The 15,609-nt window shown below is 44.2% G+C and overlaps 1 protein-coding gene across 6 annotated transcripts in view; it reads right to left on the bottom strand.

The window, feature by feature from the left end:
* mecom (MDS1 and EVI1 complex locus) overlaps nucleotides 1–15,609 on the bottom strand; it is an 837,494-nt gene that overhangs the window by 67,906 nt on the left and 753,979 nt on the right. For 4 of the 6 annotated variants that reach the window (XM_041175578.1, XM_041175580.1, XM_041175600.1 and 1 more), the window contains one exon: nucleotides 13,566–13,722. In XM_041175578.1, coding sequence (XP_041031512.1) covers nucleotides 13,566–13,722 — 157 coding nt within the window. The remainder of the gene's footprint in view (nucleotides 1–13,565; nucleotides 13,723–15,609) is intronic. The other 2 variants (XM_041175586.1, XM_041175590.1) reach the window with 1 other exon arrangement.

Here is a 15,609-nt window from a genome sequence, read left to right as displayed (position 1 = left end):
ATCATATTATTGGTAAAAACAAAAAACTCCGGATGCTGGAAATCCAAAACAAAAACAGAATTACCTGGAAAAACTCAGCAGGTCTGGCAACATCGGCGGAGAAGAAAATAGTTGATGTTTCGAGTCCTCATGACCCTTCAACAGAACTGATTTTTCTTTACAAGGAGAGGGGTGAAATATAAACTGGTTTAAGGTTGGAGGGGGGGATGTTGTTGTAGGGACAAGCAAGCAGTGACCTGCTGAGTTTTTCCAGGTAATTCTGTTTTTGTTTTTTATCATATTATTGGTGTTTCATTCATTATTATCAATTCTCACCACTTATCCCTTGAGGCATGGAGGTAGATTTTCAACAGAATGCCCATTATAAAAACTAACCAAAAATCATGTTATATTGAAACAAATGGAATCAAAAACTGGCCATTTTCATAATGAGTAGACAATCCGCAATGTTAGTTTAACGCTAAGGTGTCAAGTTGGCAATGTTCCTCATGGCAATTATTCTTTAATCATGCCACTCTGCCTCAGTGTATGTTTCATTTTACTAAGAAATACTCAAATATGAGAACAAATTCAGCAAGACTTCACCATCAAGCAGAGATTTGTTAGCCAAGAACATAAGTCAGATGGTACTATAGCAATATTGAACTAACTATCCAACATGCACTGTCGCCCAGTATATGTCAGCTTTGGGTCAGTGGTTACACTTTCACCTTTGAAGCAGAAGGCCATGTGTTCAATCCCTACTCTAGGACTTGAGCATCTAATTCAGGATGACAATTCGGTGCAGTACTGAGGAAGTGCTGCACTGTTGGAGGTGCTGTTTCTCGGATGAGGCGTTATAATGCTGCAACAAAAAATCTGTACTCTGATCTAAGTGTAAAACCATAGTCATGTGACAACATGGATCCACTTTACAATAAAGTTATGTGCATGCTGTTACCAGGATTGGCACTGTCTCATAGCTATCCAGGAGGATAATTAATTCCATGTTAGCTAAATGGTCCTTGCTGGGTTGTTAGATCTCTTCTGCCAACATGCAAATTCCACTCAAAGCCATGCCTAGTTCCTGGCCTCAGGCCCTTAATCCTGCAAGCTGCTTGCCCCAGTTGCTGGTTTTGCTCTGCTGCCCATTTTTATAACACCACACACTTAGAGATTCACCAGAATCAGGACCTGAACTGCAATGATGGAAGTGGCAAAATGTATTTATTTTCTATGAAGAAAGACCAGATCCTGGGGAATTTCTTTGCAGTTCAATGTTAAAAATTATTTCTTCATTCAGGTGAACCTGATCCTTTTGTGGATCACATGTAGTAAGTCACTACACTTCACACAGGATTATGATCCTGCCAGACTGATAAAGTGGAAGCATCTTCTTCTGTGGCTGAGAGTTTTCTGGTTGAAATAAGCCTGAGGAGGTGGAACTTAATCCCTGGTGGGCAGTAGTGAGCAATAAAGCACTGCCCGTAAAGATGTTAATTTGAACAAACATGTAAACATAAGTAAACCTATAAGTAAAAGGGTCCTTTAGAAAAAGCTAACAGGTTTTTGTTTGCAATTTATAACTTCTACTTGAGTACTGCTCATAAAGTAAAATGAGTGGAAGGAAATTATCAAAATATATTGCTCGCTCAGAACATTGTGAAGGCTTTTAAAGGCTTATTCTTAGAAAATCATGCAGAATTTCATGGCGGATTGAGGACATAAATTAGATGTTGAGCCCTGTTCTCGTATTTAAAGTGTAGGCTAGTTATGCGAGGGTAAGGCAAGATTATTACAGCACAGAATTTAAAGAACTCTGCAATAAGATGACACATGGAAGTATAGTGTATTTGTAATAAATGTACAGTTTTCATGTAGATTAAAAGTGTTTGAATAGAATTTTAATAACCAGTTATGACAAACAACTGATCATTAAATATTTATCTGAAGTATTTGCATGGAAGGGTGTAGCTGTCTTTTGATAAACAGCCAGTTTCAGATGCAATAGGCCAGCCACCCAGTATCATAGAGTAGAATTTAAATCCCTTCCGTGTGGCAAGTTTGGTGGGACGGGGTCGGTGGGGGGGGAGGCATTTAATCAGGCAGGAGCAGAGCATTTGGGGACGCTGCTGCCTTCCCACATTCACCCCAATTAAGTTCATGGTGGGAAGGCCCATGGATGGCCTTCCTGCCCCACCACCAACTGAGGATTTTAACAGGGCAATTGTTAACCCAGCGGTGAGTGAGGGGGCTCACATGGGGTTGCTTGCAGGCTCCCAGGTGGTGGGGTGCAGGGTTGGGGGAGCGGTGATTTGGGATGGTTCCTCATTCAAAGGCACACAGTGGCTGATTGAGGAACCCTGCATCAGTAAGAGGGGGGGCCTTCTGAGAGCCAACTCCCTGCCCTTGCTGCCAATCCCCTCCTCTCCCCACCAACCAGCCATCACCCATTTGTGGCCAGGGATCCACGACAAATCTAGGCTTCAGTGGGTGTCGCACCACTACCAGCCATCACCTACGCTGTGGCATTGCCATTTAATAGATCTGACAGTCTCTGATAGGCTAGCAGGTCTCAGTAGGCAGGACTTCCACCCCAGGGGTCCTTGATCCCGGGAAGGACCGAAGGTATCCAGTAAAGTGCCTGAGTGGCACTTTATATGGCGGGCCTCCCCTAAAAGAGGCTGTGACCAGTTCTTCAGCTGCCGGGCAAGAACTTGTCGACTCCTTTAAATACCGCCCATAGATTCAGTGCCCAGTAATACACAATTGGCGGAATTTTCCATGCCCACTGGCATCGGACGTGTTTGGTGGCCTGAGTGGACAATATGGTGAGAAGGCCAAAAATCGGTTTCAAGGCATCGTGAAACCAGTTTGCGATTGTCCACTCAGCCCGTTGATGGTGGGCTGTGTTCCCCGCCATCGGACTTCATGGGACCTCATTATAATACATCTGCATATCATTATAAGCCCAGCCCGCTGGAATCATCCCTCCCGCTGGAACATCCACCCACATCGGTGGGAAACACGCCAATGCAGAACACATCTTGACAACTGTGACTTGCAGAAGTCGGGACTTACCACCAGGCCCTGCTCACATCGTGGACATCCGAGGAGCAGAAGATGCTGGAACCCGATGGCAATGACACGCCGGAGGACATGCTGGGTGGATTCTTGTGGAATACAGCGGGGGAGGAGGGGTAACAGGGCAACTTGGGAGGTAGGTGTAAGTGGGCTGGAAAGTGTAAGGGAAGGAGAGAGGGGAGGGAGTCCAGGGGAGGAAGCAGTGCAGAGTGGAGAGGGAGCCTGCAAAGCGGGGGGCGGGGGGGGGGGGGGGGGGGGGGGGGGGGGGGGGGGGGCGGGTGGCAGTCAGCAGAGGGGCGGGGGAAGGAGTGCAGGCAGACAGGGGAGGGAGTAAGGATGGAGGAAGAAGAAGGGTGGAGGAAGGAGTCAGGAAGTGGAAACGAGTAAAGCTGTAGGAAGAATTGAGGGTGTCTGAGGGAGTCAGTAAGGGGGAGAGACAAAACTGGGGTGGGTGGGGTGGGAGAACTAAATGGGGGGGAGGGGAGGAGTTCCAGGGGAAGGTGTCTGGAGGAGCAGGATGTCCAGGTGAAAATGCAAGGGAGGAGTCTGATGGGTCCATGGCCATCTCCTGGAGAGCAAACTGGATGGGCGTGGTACGAGGGAATGGTGAGAATGACCAAGGGCAGAGTGAGGCGGTAGGGTAGGAGGGTGAGGGTTCCACGGTAGCAGTAGAAGGGATGGCAAGGGTGGTTGGCAGGGACTCGGAGACAGACATGGACCCTGGGGGTGGGAAGGAGGAGGTCGGGAAGGTTAATGTGGATTGGGGTGAGATTTTCGGGAAGGGAGGGAACATATATGTTCACCAGGACATCCCTGAAGGAAAAGGGCTGTGGCTGGTAGGTCATGGAGGGGAGACGAAGGGTAATGCCAGAGGTTTCAACTGTGATGGGGGAAAGGAAATGGGTGACTTGGGGAGGGTGAAGGACAGAGGACCGGAAGTAAAACTGAATTTGCACTATGCTGTCCAAATCGAAAGTGAAATGAGAGTTGTGGTGGGCGACATCAGGTGCTGTGTGGGAGTGTGATCAGTGGTGGACGGAGACGCAGGTCAGCTCAGACGGACAACCGAAAGTGAACCCCAGCGGGCAGCATTGAAAAAGCTCAGGATCCGAGATGACCGTGATACAGGAAGTATCCACGTTCATGGGAGAATGCATGCACTGGCTCCGTAACGCCCTGCCACACACAGACTTCTCCCTCCAGAGTCACTCATGGGCCAGCTGCTCCCCCTGCCATGACAGAGGGTGAGGTTGAGGGGCTCACAGGTAAAGGGGACTTGGGGGGAGTGGACAGCTTTTGAGATTCCTGAGTGGATGACCCAGGGGTATCCAGCTGCTGCTCCTTCTCCTTTCAGGTGCCCGAGGGTATGGCCTGACTTGTTGAGGGGAAAGAGCACCTAGTGGGACGTCGAGGTGCCCTGTTTCACTCTTGCATTGCCACTGCAGGGACTCACCCATGGCTCTTGCGATGCAGTGCAGGTCTGTGCACATCTCCACATTCTGCTGGACCATGGCATTAACCATCCTTCCCATGAGACATCCATATGCGCACGTGGGCACCACTTCATCAGAGAGCAGGAGGACACTCTCTGACTCGCATGCCACTCTGTTGAGGGCTTCTAACAGCTCTGCGTGATGTTCCCACACCTTCTACTGTCTCTCCAGGATGAGTTGGAAGGCCTGACCCAAAAGTTCGTCACCTGACTCAAACTTCACAGATGTCTCTACGCGAGCAGTCTTCCAAGTGCTGGGGAGCTCGGCTGAACCTGCCTGCTCCTGCTGCAGACACGTATCCATGCGGGTGACCACCAGATTGTGAACCCGAACCTGCTCTAGATTCAGGTCCCACTGAGATGTGTGTGTCTGCGCTGGTGGAGGGTGTGGGAAGCGCCATGACGGATCTTCCAGGCTGCTTATTTCCAGCTCTTCAATGGAGGAGGTGTCCTCTTGACTGGAGGTGAGGACCTGGATGGAGCTGAGGGACTGGCTGGCTGAGGGTGTCGGTCGCTTGGCAGAGCTCCATGTTAACCAAAGTAGAGATAATTAATGCATGGCAGCACAGTCAAAAGCAGGAGAGAGAGCACTCACAGTTGCGTTGAGAGGGGGATGATGTGGTGCAGGATCCTTAGGTGGGTGTTCACCACCGACCTCATTGTCACTGCAGGCAGGATTCACACCCTCACCAGTCAGCATGATGGCATGCTCCTCAAAGTGAGTGAAGGGCCTAATGTGGGCCACTCTATCCCCCAGAGTGGGACCTCTTCCTCCTGATGTGAGCTGCTTCTCCTGCATGGAAACAGGTGGAGAGAGTGTGAGCGGGACACATGGCACTGCATGGAATGTTTGTGTGGTGAGTAGAGCCATGGATGGGATAAGGATGTGAGCCTTGAGAGGATATGAGCTTGATGGAGATGTGAGGGTGTGTGTGAGAGTTAGTGGTGTTGTCCCTTGAAGTGTGGATGTGTGATGGGTTTGTGAGTGTGAGAGTTGAGAGTGATGAGAAGAGTGACTTACCCTGGCGGAATGGGTGAGACCATTCATTCTGTAGCGCCACTGGGTGGCTGTCTTCTTTTGCAGGACATTGGCACTGATCACTGCTGCCACCACCTCCCATGCTGGATTGGTGATGCTGCTGCCCCTCCTGCGGCCAGAGCGGATGCAGAGGACATCACGGTGGGCCTCCATGGCGTCCAAAAGGAGTTTGAGGGATGTGTCACTTTATCTGGGGGCTCCAACCTTTTTGCCTTTTGGAGCCATCCTGTCTTCTGTGCAGCAGTCATTGGCTGGAAGCACTGAAAGGTGTGCTAGGGGCTGGACTTTAAATATGCCACCTGGCGTGATGAAGCGGCAGGTGATGGCGTGGCAGGTGAATGAGAGCCCGCCCACAATGGAAATGGCATGTTTCCCAGAAATGCATAATTAATGCGACAGGTTTGGGACCTTATGGCGTGAAAAGCTGCCATTGTGGTTGGAGGGTAAAATGTCGTTTTACCCACCCGCTACCACACTTAGTGCAAATCTGGGACGACTCCACCCCAGGTTATTACCAAAAGTCAACAAATAGAAATAAATATAAGTTCAGAAACAGTGTGCTGGAGATGATACCAAGTAAGATAATGGAAGCTTCCCAGCACCATCTCTGCAATATGAAACTCAGTCACATTAGCTAACCATTATTAGTAATAGGGCAAATACATACTCAGGACTTCACAATCTAATCAAGTTGAGATATAATTCAATCAAAATAAAAGACATAGCAAATTTCGTGACCTCAGGATGTTCCAAAACACTTTGCAATCAATGAAGTATGTTTGAAGTGTAGTGACTGTTGTAATGTAGGGAAGTACGGTATCCAATTTGCCCTCAGCAAGGTCCCAAAACAGCCATCTGATAATCTGTTTTAGTGATGTTGGTTGAGGGATAAATGTTGGTCAGGAAATGGGGGAAAAGTTCCATAACTCTCCTACAGAAAGTGCCATGAGATCTTTCACATCCACCTGAGAGGACAGACCTCTCTTGGCTTAATGTTTCACCAGGAAGATTGAAATACTTACCAGAAATGAAAATTCCCTTCAATAATTTCAATCTGTTTTACAGTAGCTTCCTTTTCTAAATTAAAAATGAAGGGCAAATTTTACTCTTATAGCACCTGAATGCTTAGGGGAACACTTAGGGGAAGATCAAGTGGGAAGATAGCACATGTGTAATGGTGTCAGTCGAAGGTCTCCTCCATGGATTTTGCGCAGGTGCTTCGTCTTACCCAAGTACAATAAAGGGAAAATCTTCCATAATAACTACAGAATGTACAAAGTCTGCATCATTATTAATTGTATTCTTCAGAATAGAAATTACAGCCAGGACATTAAGATGCAAATGATTTAACTACACTCAGCACTTATACAATAATGGCAACAACTTTTGTTTAAATTTCCTCATGGCATGTGGCTAGGCCAGCATTTATTGCTCATCCATAATTACTCTTGTTCAGAGGGCATTTTAAGAGTCAACCACATTGCTGTGGGTCTGGAGTCACATGTAGGCCAGAACATGCAAGGACAGCAGATTTCCTTCCCTAAAGGACATTAGCGAATTGGATGGGTTTTTACAACAATTGGCATTGATTTCGTGGTCGTCATCAGAATTTTAATTCCGAGTTTTTATTGGATTCAAATTCCACCATCTGCTGTGGTGGGATTCGAACTGAGGTCCCCAGAGCATTACCTTGGGTCTCTGGAATACTCTGAAGAAGAGTCATACGGACTCAAAAGGTTAACTCTGCCTTTGTCTCCACAGATGTTGTCAGAGCTGCTGAGTTTTTCCAGCATTTTTTGTTTTTGTCTCTGGAATACTAGTTCAGAGCCAATACCACTATGCCACCGACTTCCCACAATCTCCACTCATATCTCTCAACAGTTGTTCTCCTAAAATTAAGGTACAGTATAAAGTATTATAAGAGGTTTTTTTTAGAATTGTATTGTACAATTGAAACCTCTTGCATGGTTAATCAAAATAAATTAATACAGAATCAAACGCAAGTCAGAACCTTCCTAAAATATAATTGTGTAAATGTATAAAGCTCTTCTACATCAAATAAGGGGTCCAAATACCATGATCTGCAAGTCTGGACAATCCACAGTTGGAATAACAAACTTTTGCACTATATGCTCGTTAAGTGTTAATTTAGCCATTTGAGGAATCATGAAAAGAATAAATTACTGTTGTGTAATGATTGTTTTTCTATTAATTCCATTATTAAAATTGTGCTTCATGAAACTGACTGTAAGGAAATGACCACCAGCTGCCATTTGGTTCAAGGACTATTGAACTCGGCAACAAAAACAATTAACTTTCTTAAGAAAAAGAGGAAGATTTTGCTCAGGTGGATATTGTACTAGTCTTTTGAAATGAGTGCCAAGACATATTTTTGGGAGCAGAATAAACAGGGTTTCACTTTACAGCCGATCTGTATTATTCCTCAACCAGTTGCACACAATGTTGGTACTGGTATTCCCTCTCTCACCCATTCTCCTCCTCCATTATCCCTATGACATCCTTGAGACACAAAAATTCAAGATTCAATCAAAAATATCATAACTAAAAGTGGAATTCAAAATTACGAATACCACATTAAATCAATAGAAATCTTATTAAATTGATACATTTTTTCTTTAAAAAACTGTGAATATTAATTAATTTGTTTCATTTTTTAAAAACATGTAGTTCCCTAAAATCTTCATAGACTAAGAGATAGTGGGATGAGTGACATCATGAGCTTCTGGCATCAGCCATCCAATTCCTGATAATGCGTGAGAGTTAGTAGGGAAATGGCAGTGCCTTAGAAATCCAAAGTCTAGATTTTACGAAATGAAATGCTTTCTGCTGGGGTTTAATGATGGATCTGCTAATGATCAGAACGTGTAAAAGTTAGGATTCACATCAATTCCACAATTTTATCTCCCTCTCTCTTCATGTACCTCTTAGTAATGCTGGATTCTGACACTGGTCAGACATTTGAATGTCTGTTGAATTCCCCAATGCACAGGCAACGTGTGGTTTGTGCAACATATGCAAGAGCCACATGTGGGGCTAATATTAGAAAGCTAGCAGCATTCACCACTCAGTGTAGTCTTTCAAATTCACACTTCATTGTTTCACTCATACCTCTCCCCCAACCCCCCACCTTTTTCCTCTCTCTCGCTCTCTAATTTCTAAATGTTCCAGACATTACCACCCGACAAGCTTTTCATCACTCCCAAATGCCGTAAGCGCACCGCAGACCGCAAAGCGCTTTGTAATATCAGATCCATCTGATGCCAGTACGCTTTGTGAAGCAATTTTCTGAGAACACAGTAATTAGTCAGTACTTGGGGGCTGCATATTTGTTGCTTATTAAAACAAATTAAGTGCTATTTTGAATATGTTTGGCCCATAAGTCCATGTGGTTTCCATTGAGCAGCTTATTTTTTTCAAACAAGCTAATAATTACCTTTTTTTGTTTCATTATAGTTAAGGATTTTTTTCTGTTTAGCTAAGGCAGGATGCAGTAACAAGAGACAGTTGCTGAAAACAGGCCTAGCAGGAGCACTTACTGTGTGTCTACGTGCATGCGTGTGTGGGCCTTTTATATAAATGACTATGGATGAGGTTGGGGAGAGTAATACAATACAACCCTTGAACAATACCAACTTCACTCCATATAGCTGGATTACCAGACAATTTGTAAGATAATTACCTAGCAGTGAGCAAATTTTAAAAATCAATTGTAATATCATTTGGTAGGTTTACAGCACAAAAAAAACATTAATAGGTTTAATTTCTGGAAAAATGTGGAATGCAATCAACGGTAACAAAAAGTGTAATGATTTGCTCTCGAGTTTTCTAACTTTGTTTTCATTAAACTATTAGAATTAAGTAATTGATTAGGCAATATGGAATGAAAAGAATGATACTCAACTTAATTAATATTAGCTCTTCAAGAACATAGTAGGTGGCTTCACCGAGTGGCTTCACCTAGTTTTGATGCTGGGCCACATGGAGCAGAGCTATCCTTGCTTTGGCCTCTGGTCTTTGCTGATCTTCAGCAGCACGCTGATGGAGCCCCTATTATTGATCTCAATGTTGCTTTGTTGTGGAAGAGAAAAAGCAGCCAGAGCGCTGCACTCCTGATTTGTACTAAAAAGTACATATGTAGAGGTCAGGTGAAGTTAGTATCGAGCTATGATGTTTTCTTCAGTCAAACAACCTGCTAACACCCACCAGCTGGCCTCCAACATGAAGACCAGCTCCTTGGGCGAGGGAGCACTGAAGTAAACAAAAGCCTTCAGAGAAGGATGAAGAGTAAGTTGCTGGGGTGGTGGGGGGGGCAGGGCAGGGGGGTGGTGGGATGATAAGGTGTTGGGGCAGTGGAAATCAATTTCTGAATTTAGTAAATTAAATGTGTGTGATTTAAATAGAATGCACATTGTGAAATGGTACGGGTTGCATTTACTGCATGGGATCGTGTGCAGGGTCTGATCATTGCAGTGCACACGCTGCCCTGGATTTTCACCATGATGAAGGGGCTCTCTGTTGTGGCAAAAATGGCAGAAGTGCCTGAAAATTCTAAATCCCACCCCTGGAATGCGGCACTTCTCATATTTGCAGGAGAAGTTCATGTTTTGCACCTGCGCAGTTTACGGAGGCAGCTGGCCATTTAAATCATCAACTGACTCCACCGAAGTTGGATTTTGGTAGCCCAGAAGTGTGAAACCTAAAGCGTGACAATTAGACCACGTAAGAGCAGGCCTGAACTTTGTGGATTTGTTTGGATAGCCCTTTGGAGAGGTAAGGTACCCTTTGGATCTGGTTCTGGGACACCTTTGGGGAGGTCAGGTGCCCTTTGCAACCGTTAAAATTAGGCATGAATGTGTGCAAAAAGTGCAAAAACCCATACTGTCAAGATCATTGGAACTGTCAATAGACCTGTGAAAATCAACAAAATCAAGTGTGCCACGAGGACCTGTCAAGAGGACCTATCAAAAAGTGGAGGAGACGGTGGCGTAGTGGTAATTTCAGTGGACTCATAGCCCAGAGGGCCATGGGGACATGGGTTCAAATTTAAATTCAATAAATAAATCTGGAATTATAAAGCTAATCTTAGTAATGATGAAACTATAAAAACCCATCTGGTTCATTAATGCCCTTCAGAGAAAGATATCTGCCATCATTATCCAATCTGGCCTACATGTCACTCCAGATCCACAGCAATGTGGTTGACTCTTAACTGCCCTCTGAAATGGCATAGCAAGACACTCAATCAAGGGCAATTAGGGATCTGGCCTTGCCACTGATGCCCACATCCCTTGAAAAACTAAAAGAACTGTCAAGAGTTACTGTCAAAAGTATAAATCAAAGTGGGCTGTCAAAGCAGTTAAAAGTCCTGCCCTTTAAATCTTAAAAGAATTATCTGGAACATTTAAAAAAAAGATTGCTTGCTATTTCATTCTGTCGATATTAGCCTGAGGACTTCTATTACTGATGACTTATTTCACAATCATCCATTATCACAGTAGGGTGCCTGCCATTTCATAGTTTGATTAACAGCTACACGTGCTAATAGACTCTTTGAAGTGGGACTATGATTTCCATTGCTTGTTGTTATAAGGCTTTATGTAGTTGAAGGAATGTAAGTGTAGCAAATTGTTTTTTATGAATGAGTGTTGTTTTTCAATATAGTGAAGTCTGCAATAGACACTTGGAATGGCATTTTATAGAAGAAAAATAAATTGTTGGAAAAACTCAGCAGGTCTAACAGCATCTGTGGAGAGAAAAACAGAATTAACGTTTTGAATCCATATGACTCTTCTTCAGAGCTCTGAAGAAGAGTCATACAGACTCAAAATATTAACGTTCTTTTTCTCTTCACAGATGCTGTTAGGCCTGCTGAGTTTTTCCAGCATTTTCTGATTTTGTTTCAGATTTCCAACATTGACAGTATTTTGCTTTTATCTTGGCATTTTATAGAACTTTATTTTATCCCATCTCTACATGGGTTTTGAAACGTGCACCTATTGGGTGAGTTGGCATGGTAGGTGTAAGGGCAAAGGGTGGTGGGTGGGGGGCATGGGTTGCCATGATTCGGCACTAAATTGGCAGAGGCTATGAAAGGGCCATGGGGAGCATGGGTACAGGTCATAAGGTGTCATGAGTTGGCATGGATGGGGCATGGGGAATGTATGGGTGCTGTGAGGGGTGAGGGCTAGAGAGATGTTTCATTTTTTTTAAACTTTAGGCACAATGCCAGAGCCACGAGGCAGGCCTTCCACCCAGTCTGCCTCTGCACTGGGCATCCTCTAGGATTTCCCGCCCCAACTTCTAATATAGACCCCCTCCATGCAGTCACTTTTAAAGGTCAGGTTTGCATAGCCTGGAATCCTCCCGAGTCTTTGTCTCCAACTTGCAGGCCACTGTGTCCAATAGTCACCTAAACATTATTCCCATGGTTCTTCTAATAACATATCAAAAGAACCCTGTGCTCAGTAGGTATTCTGTTTATTCTATAGTTGTGATAGCAAATGGTTGATTGATAATAGTTTGCACAGTCCATTGAAACTTTATCACATTTCAATTTAAAAGAGAATGACATGGAGTTGCATCCACAAATCTCGACAGTGGCAACAGCTGGAACAGTTTGGGGTTGGGATGAGAGTGGATTTTCAGAGAGTGAACTCAACAGCAGAAAGGACAGCCAGCAGTGGGCTGAAGGGGCCAGGAGACACAGATAACCAGAATCAGAGGAATGTAGGGTCTGTGGGGGAGGGGTTTGTAGGGATGGGGGATGTCACAGAGATAGGGAGAGGTAAGGAAAGGAGAAATTTAGACACGAGGCTGAGAATTCTAAATTTGTGTCATGGTGGTCTGTTGGCCAACAAGGACGGGTGTGATGGGCAAGTGGGAGTTGGTGCGGAGTAGGAACGTACATCAGGGTATTGGATGAGGTGACATTCATGGTGATAGATGAGAGGCCAGTCAGGATCACCATGATACATGATACCAGCATTTTAAATTCTCAGTGTTTAAATCCCTTCATATCTTACCCTATCTATTTCTGTGACATTCATCATCCCTCAAACCCCTCTCCCATGTACCCTCTATTACGCTGACTCTAGTCATTTGTGCCTGTCCCCTTAACCCACTATTAGTGGCCATGCCTTCTGCTGCTGAGCCAGGGCAGCACTGCGCCAACTGAGTCAGAACCAAATCATGAATGATGAATTCAGCAATGGATGGGCTCAGGGGAGGTGGAGATGAGCGATATTATGCACATGAAATTAGGCAGTCTTTGTGATGAAGAGGATATGGAGTCAAAAGTTCAGCTCAGGGTGAAACAGGATACTAGGTTGCAAACAGTCTGGTTTAGCCTGAGACAGTGGCTGGGGAGGGGAGAGAGACAATGGCAAGGGAGTTTGTGGTGGAACCATACTCAATAGCTTCCGTCTTCTCAATATTTAGCTGGAGGAAGTAAACAGCTCATCCAGGCAAGTATGAAATGGATTAGAACGGGGTAAAGATGCATTAACCTCAGCTTCAGAAGAACACCCTCAGTATCCTCACCTTTTTTTATGTGGTTTCTTTCAGTGGGTCTGATAATTTAGTGGACATTATCAAATTACAGACATTTTTATGCAGTGGACTCACATACACTAAGGACACCAACTAGGTTATGTTGAAGTCTTTAGACCTAGAACCTTGAGAACCACCAGAGTAAGAACCCTTTATTATCAGCATGGACTGTGTTCAAAATTAACTGCCACGGATGGAAGTACTATAAACTCATTCCCAGAATATCTCTTTTGAAGACCGCTTGAGCTGTTTGCTTCCTGGACTACCATCAACAATAATTCAAATAATTGAATGAATTGACCACAAACAAACCCTCTTGTACTGTACTGATGTTCATGCATTCTTGGGGGAAATCACTTGGAGTCACAGCAAATGGTAAGGATAACAAACAGGGGGACTCACAGATGAATGGCTTGACACTGCTGTGGATGTGCTTGTGTTGCTTGAGACCTGAGGAAGTAGCGAATGTCTTTCCACATTCTGGACAGGCATGGGCCCGGGCACCGACATGCTGAGAACGAATGTGTCTCTGTAGATTGCTGGGGTCCGTAAAAACCTGCTGGGGAATAGTAAAGAAATCTGATGCAGGGAGATGAAGCAAACCAGGTTTATCAACATCAAACTAACACACTAACATGGAGCCCAGTTTCTAGAAACATGATGTATACACCATTTCATTGAATTGGCGTCATCTTCATTCTGTATTTAGCATGTTCTCCTTTTTCTGTCTGTTTTGCCAATTGTGACAATCTTTAACCCGGAAGTTGTACAGTAAGGAAAATCTATATTTTCTTTAAAACGTCTGTGGAATATGCTTTTAAGAATGTTTGAAAAGGACTTTTAAGAATTTGCATCAATTGTAATTCTTGTATAAGAAATACAGGTCCATGTGACCTGGTGGCCCTTTACCTGGAAGCGTTATCAGGAATTTAATATACGAAAGCCATGTGGCTGACAGACACAAAGAAGAGCTGGTGGCAGAAGGTGATCAACACACTGATGCAAGAGCTCGTGGAAGTATTGTGCGAGCAGATTAAAAGGTCTAAAATCAGTAAAGCTGTGAGAATAGCTTGGAGACGCTAAACAGCTGGGTGTTTTGCCAGATGTGGCCAAAATATGAATCAGGGTGTTACTGGTTGGTCAGCTGAAAAGGAATTCTGCAGTGCTACACTATCAGGACTGTTGTGACCTGAGAGAGATAGGGCTCATGGATGTGGTCCTTGCTAATTATGATAGTACTTGTGAAACTTGGGGGTGAAAGCTGTTGTCGCACAAGACTCCTGACCTACCCTATGCAAATAAAGAGCAGCATGTTGTGGAACGGTGTAGCTACATCACACCATACATGCTGGAACAGAATGCTTGTGGTTCTTTTAAGACATATTTTTGGTGTATCAACTAGTGAAAGTGAAATTTACCTTTTTATTGCAATATAATTTGCCTGTTAATTCATGTTTAATTTACTTTGGTCCTGATTTGTGTTAAAGCAAAAATTGCAAAAAATGAAATCTTGTTGGGAACTCCTTCATATAGGTCTCATGCAGTAAGTTGATTATTTTGGTTTATGGTTTCTCCGCAGGGATTGTAACACAATGCAATGGGATCAGGAATCCTTGGCTTAATAAACAGTCATTGTTCCATTTTTTTAGTATCAGGTTTCACTTTAAGTACTCATCTGAAGATGAGTAAATAAAGTCAATCTTAAGCTTAAAACTAACACAATTACAAAATTGCTTTTACATTTACTGTAACATCTAGTCTATCTTCACATGCATGCTGAATCCACAGTCAGCATGTAAAATCACAAACTGCATGTCTATGATTTGTTCCTGTGCACTCCCTTTGTGCATTGCCCCCTGCTGGTACAGCAGAATTATCTTTATGATTTTATTTTACATTAATCTCCTAAATAAAGGTCTAATGTTTTATTTTTTAAATTCCTACAAGTCAATGAATGCGCAAGTATAAATTGAAGGATATCTAACCTGGATTTTACAGCACATTAAACACATCAGGATAGATTTTGACCTTGTGCACTAATGTAAACCAAGGACTGAATTTCACCCTTGTTGGGTGGGCTCAGCAGGAGTAGGTGGGGGCAGTCAGGAAGCTGACTGCCGCCTGCAATCAGGGCCCAACTGCAATTTCACGTTGGCGAGCCAACTAAGGCCCGTCCAGCGTGAAACGCGAGCTTTAGCACTTAGCGCTGCCTTTGCATGCCGGTGGGGGAGGTGCAAGCGGGATGAGCACAAACTTTACACATGCATGCATAGGCACGCTTGCAAATTTTCCTGAGGCACAGAGCTGAAAATTTTGGCCCAAGTGATACTGCGTTGGCAGTGTGCTTTACATCCCTCCATTGACTTCAATAGAAATAAAAACCAGGAGGAACGTAAAACAGGCTGCTGGCTTGCGAACATCCAATTTAAATTAACACACAGTTGCG

This window comes from Carcharodon carcharias, chromosome 2 (assembly GCF_017639515.1).
Source record: "Carcharodon carcharias isolate sCarCar2 chromosome 2, sCarCar2.pri, whole genome shotgun sequence".
NCBI classification, from domain to species: domain Eukaryota; kingdom Metazoa; phylum Chordata; class Chondrichthyes; order Lamniformes; family Lamnidae; genus Carcharodon; species Carcharodon carcharias.
Note: the sequence above shows the minus strand (reverse complement) of the source record. Positions and strands in the feature narration are given on the sequence as shown.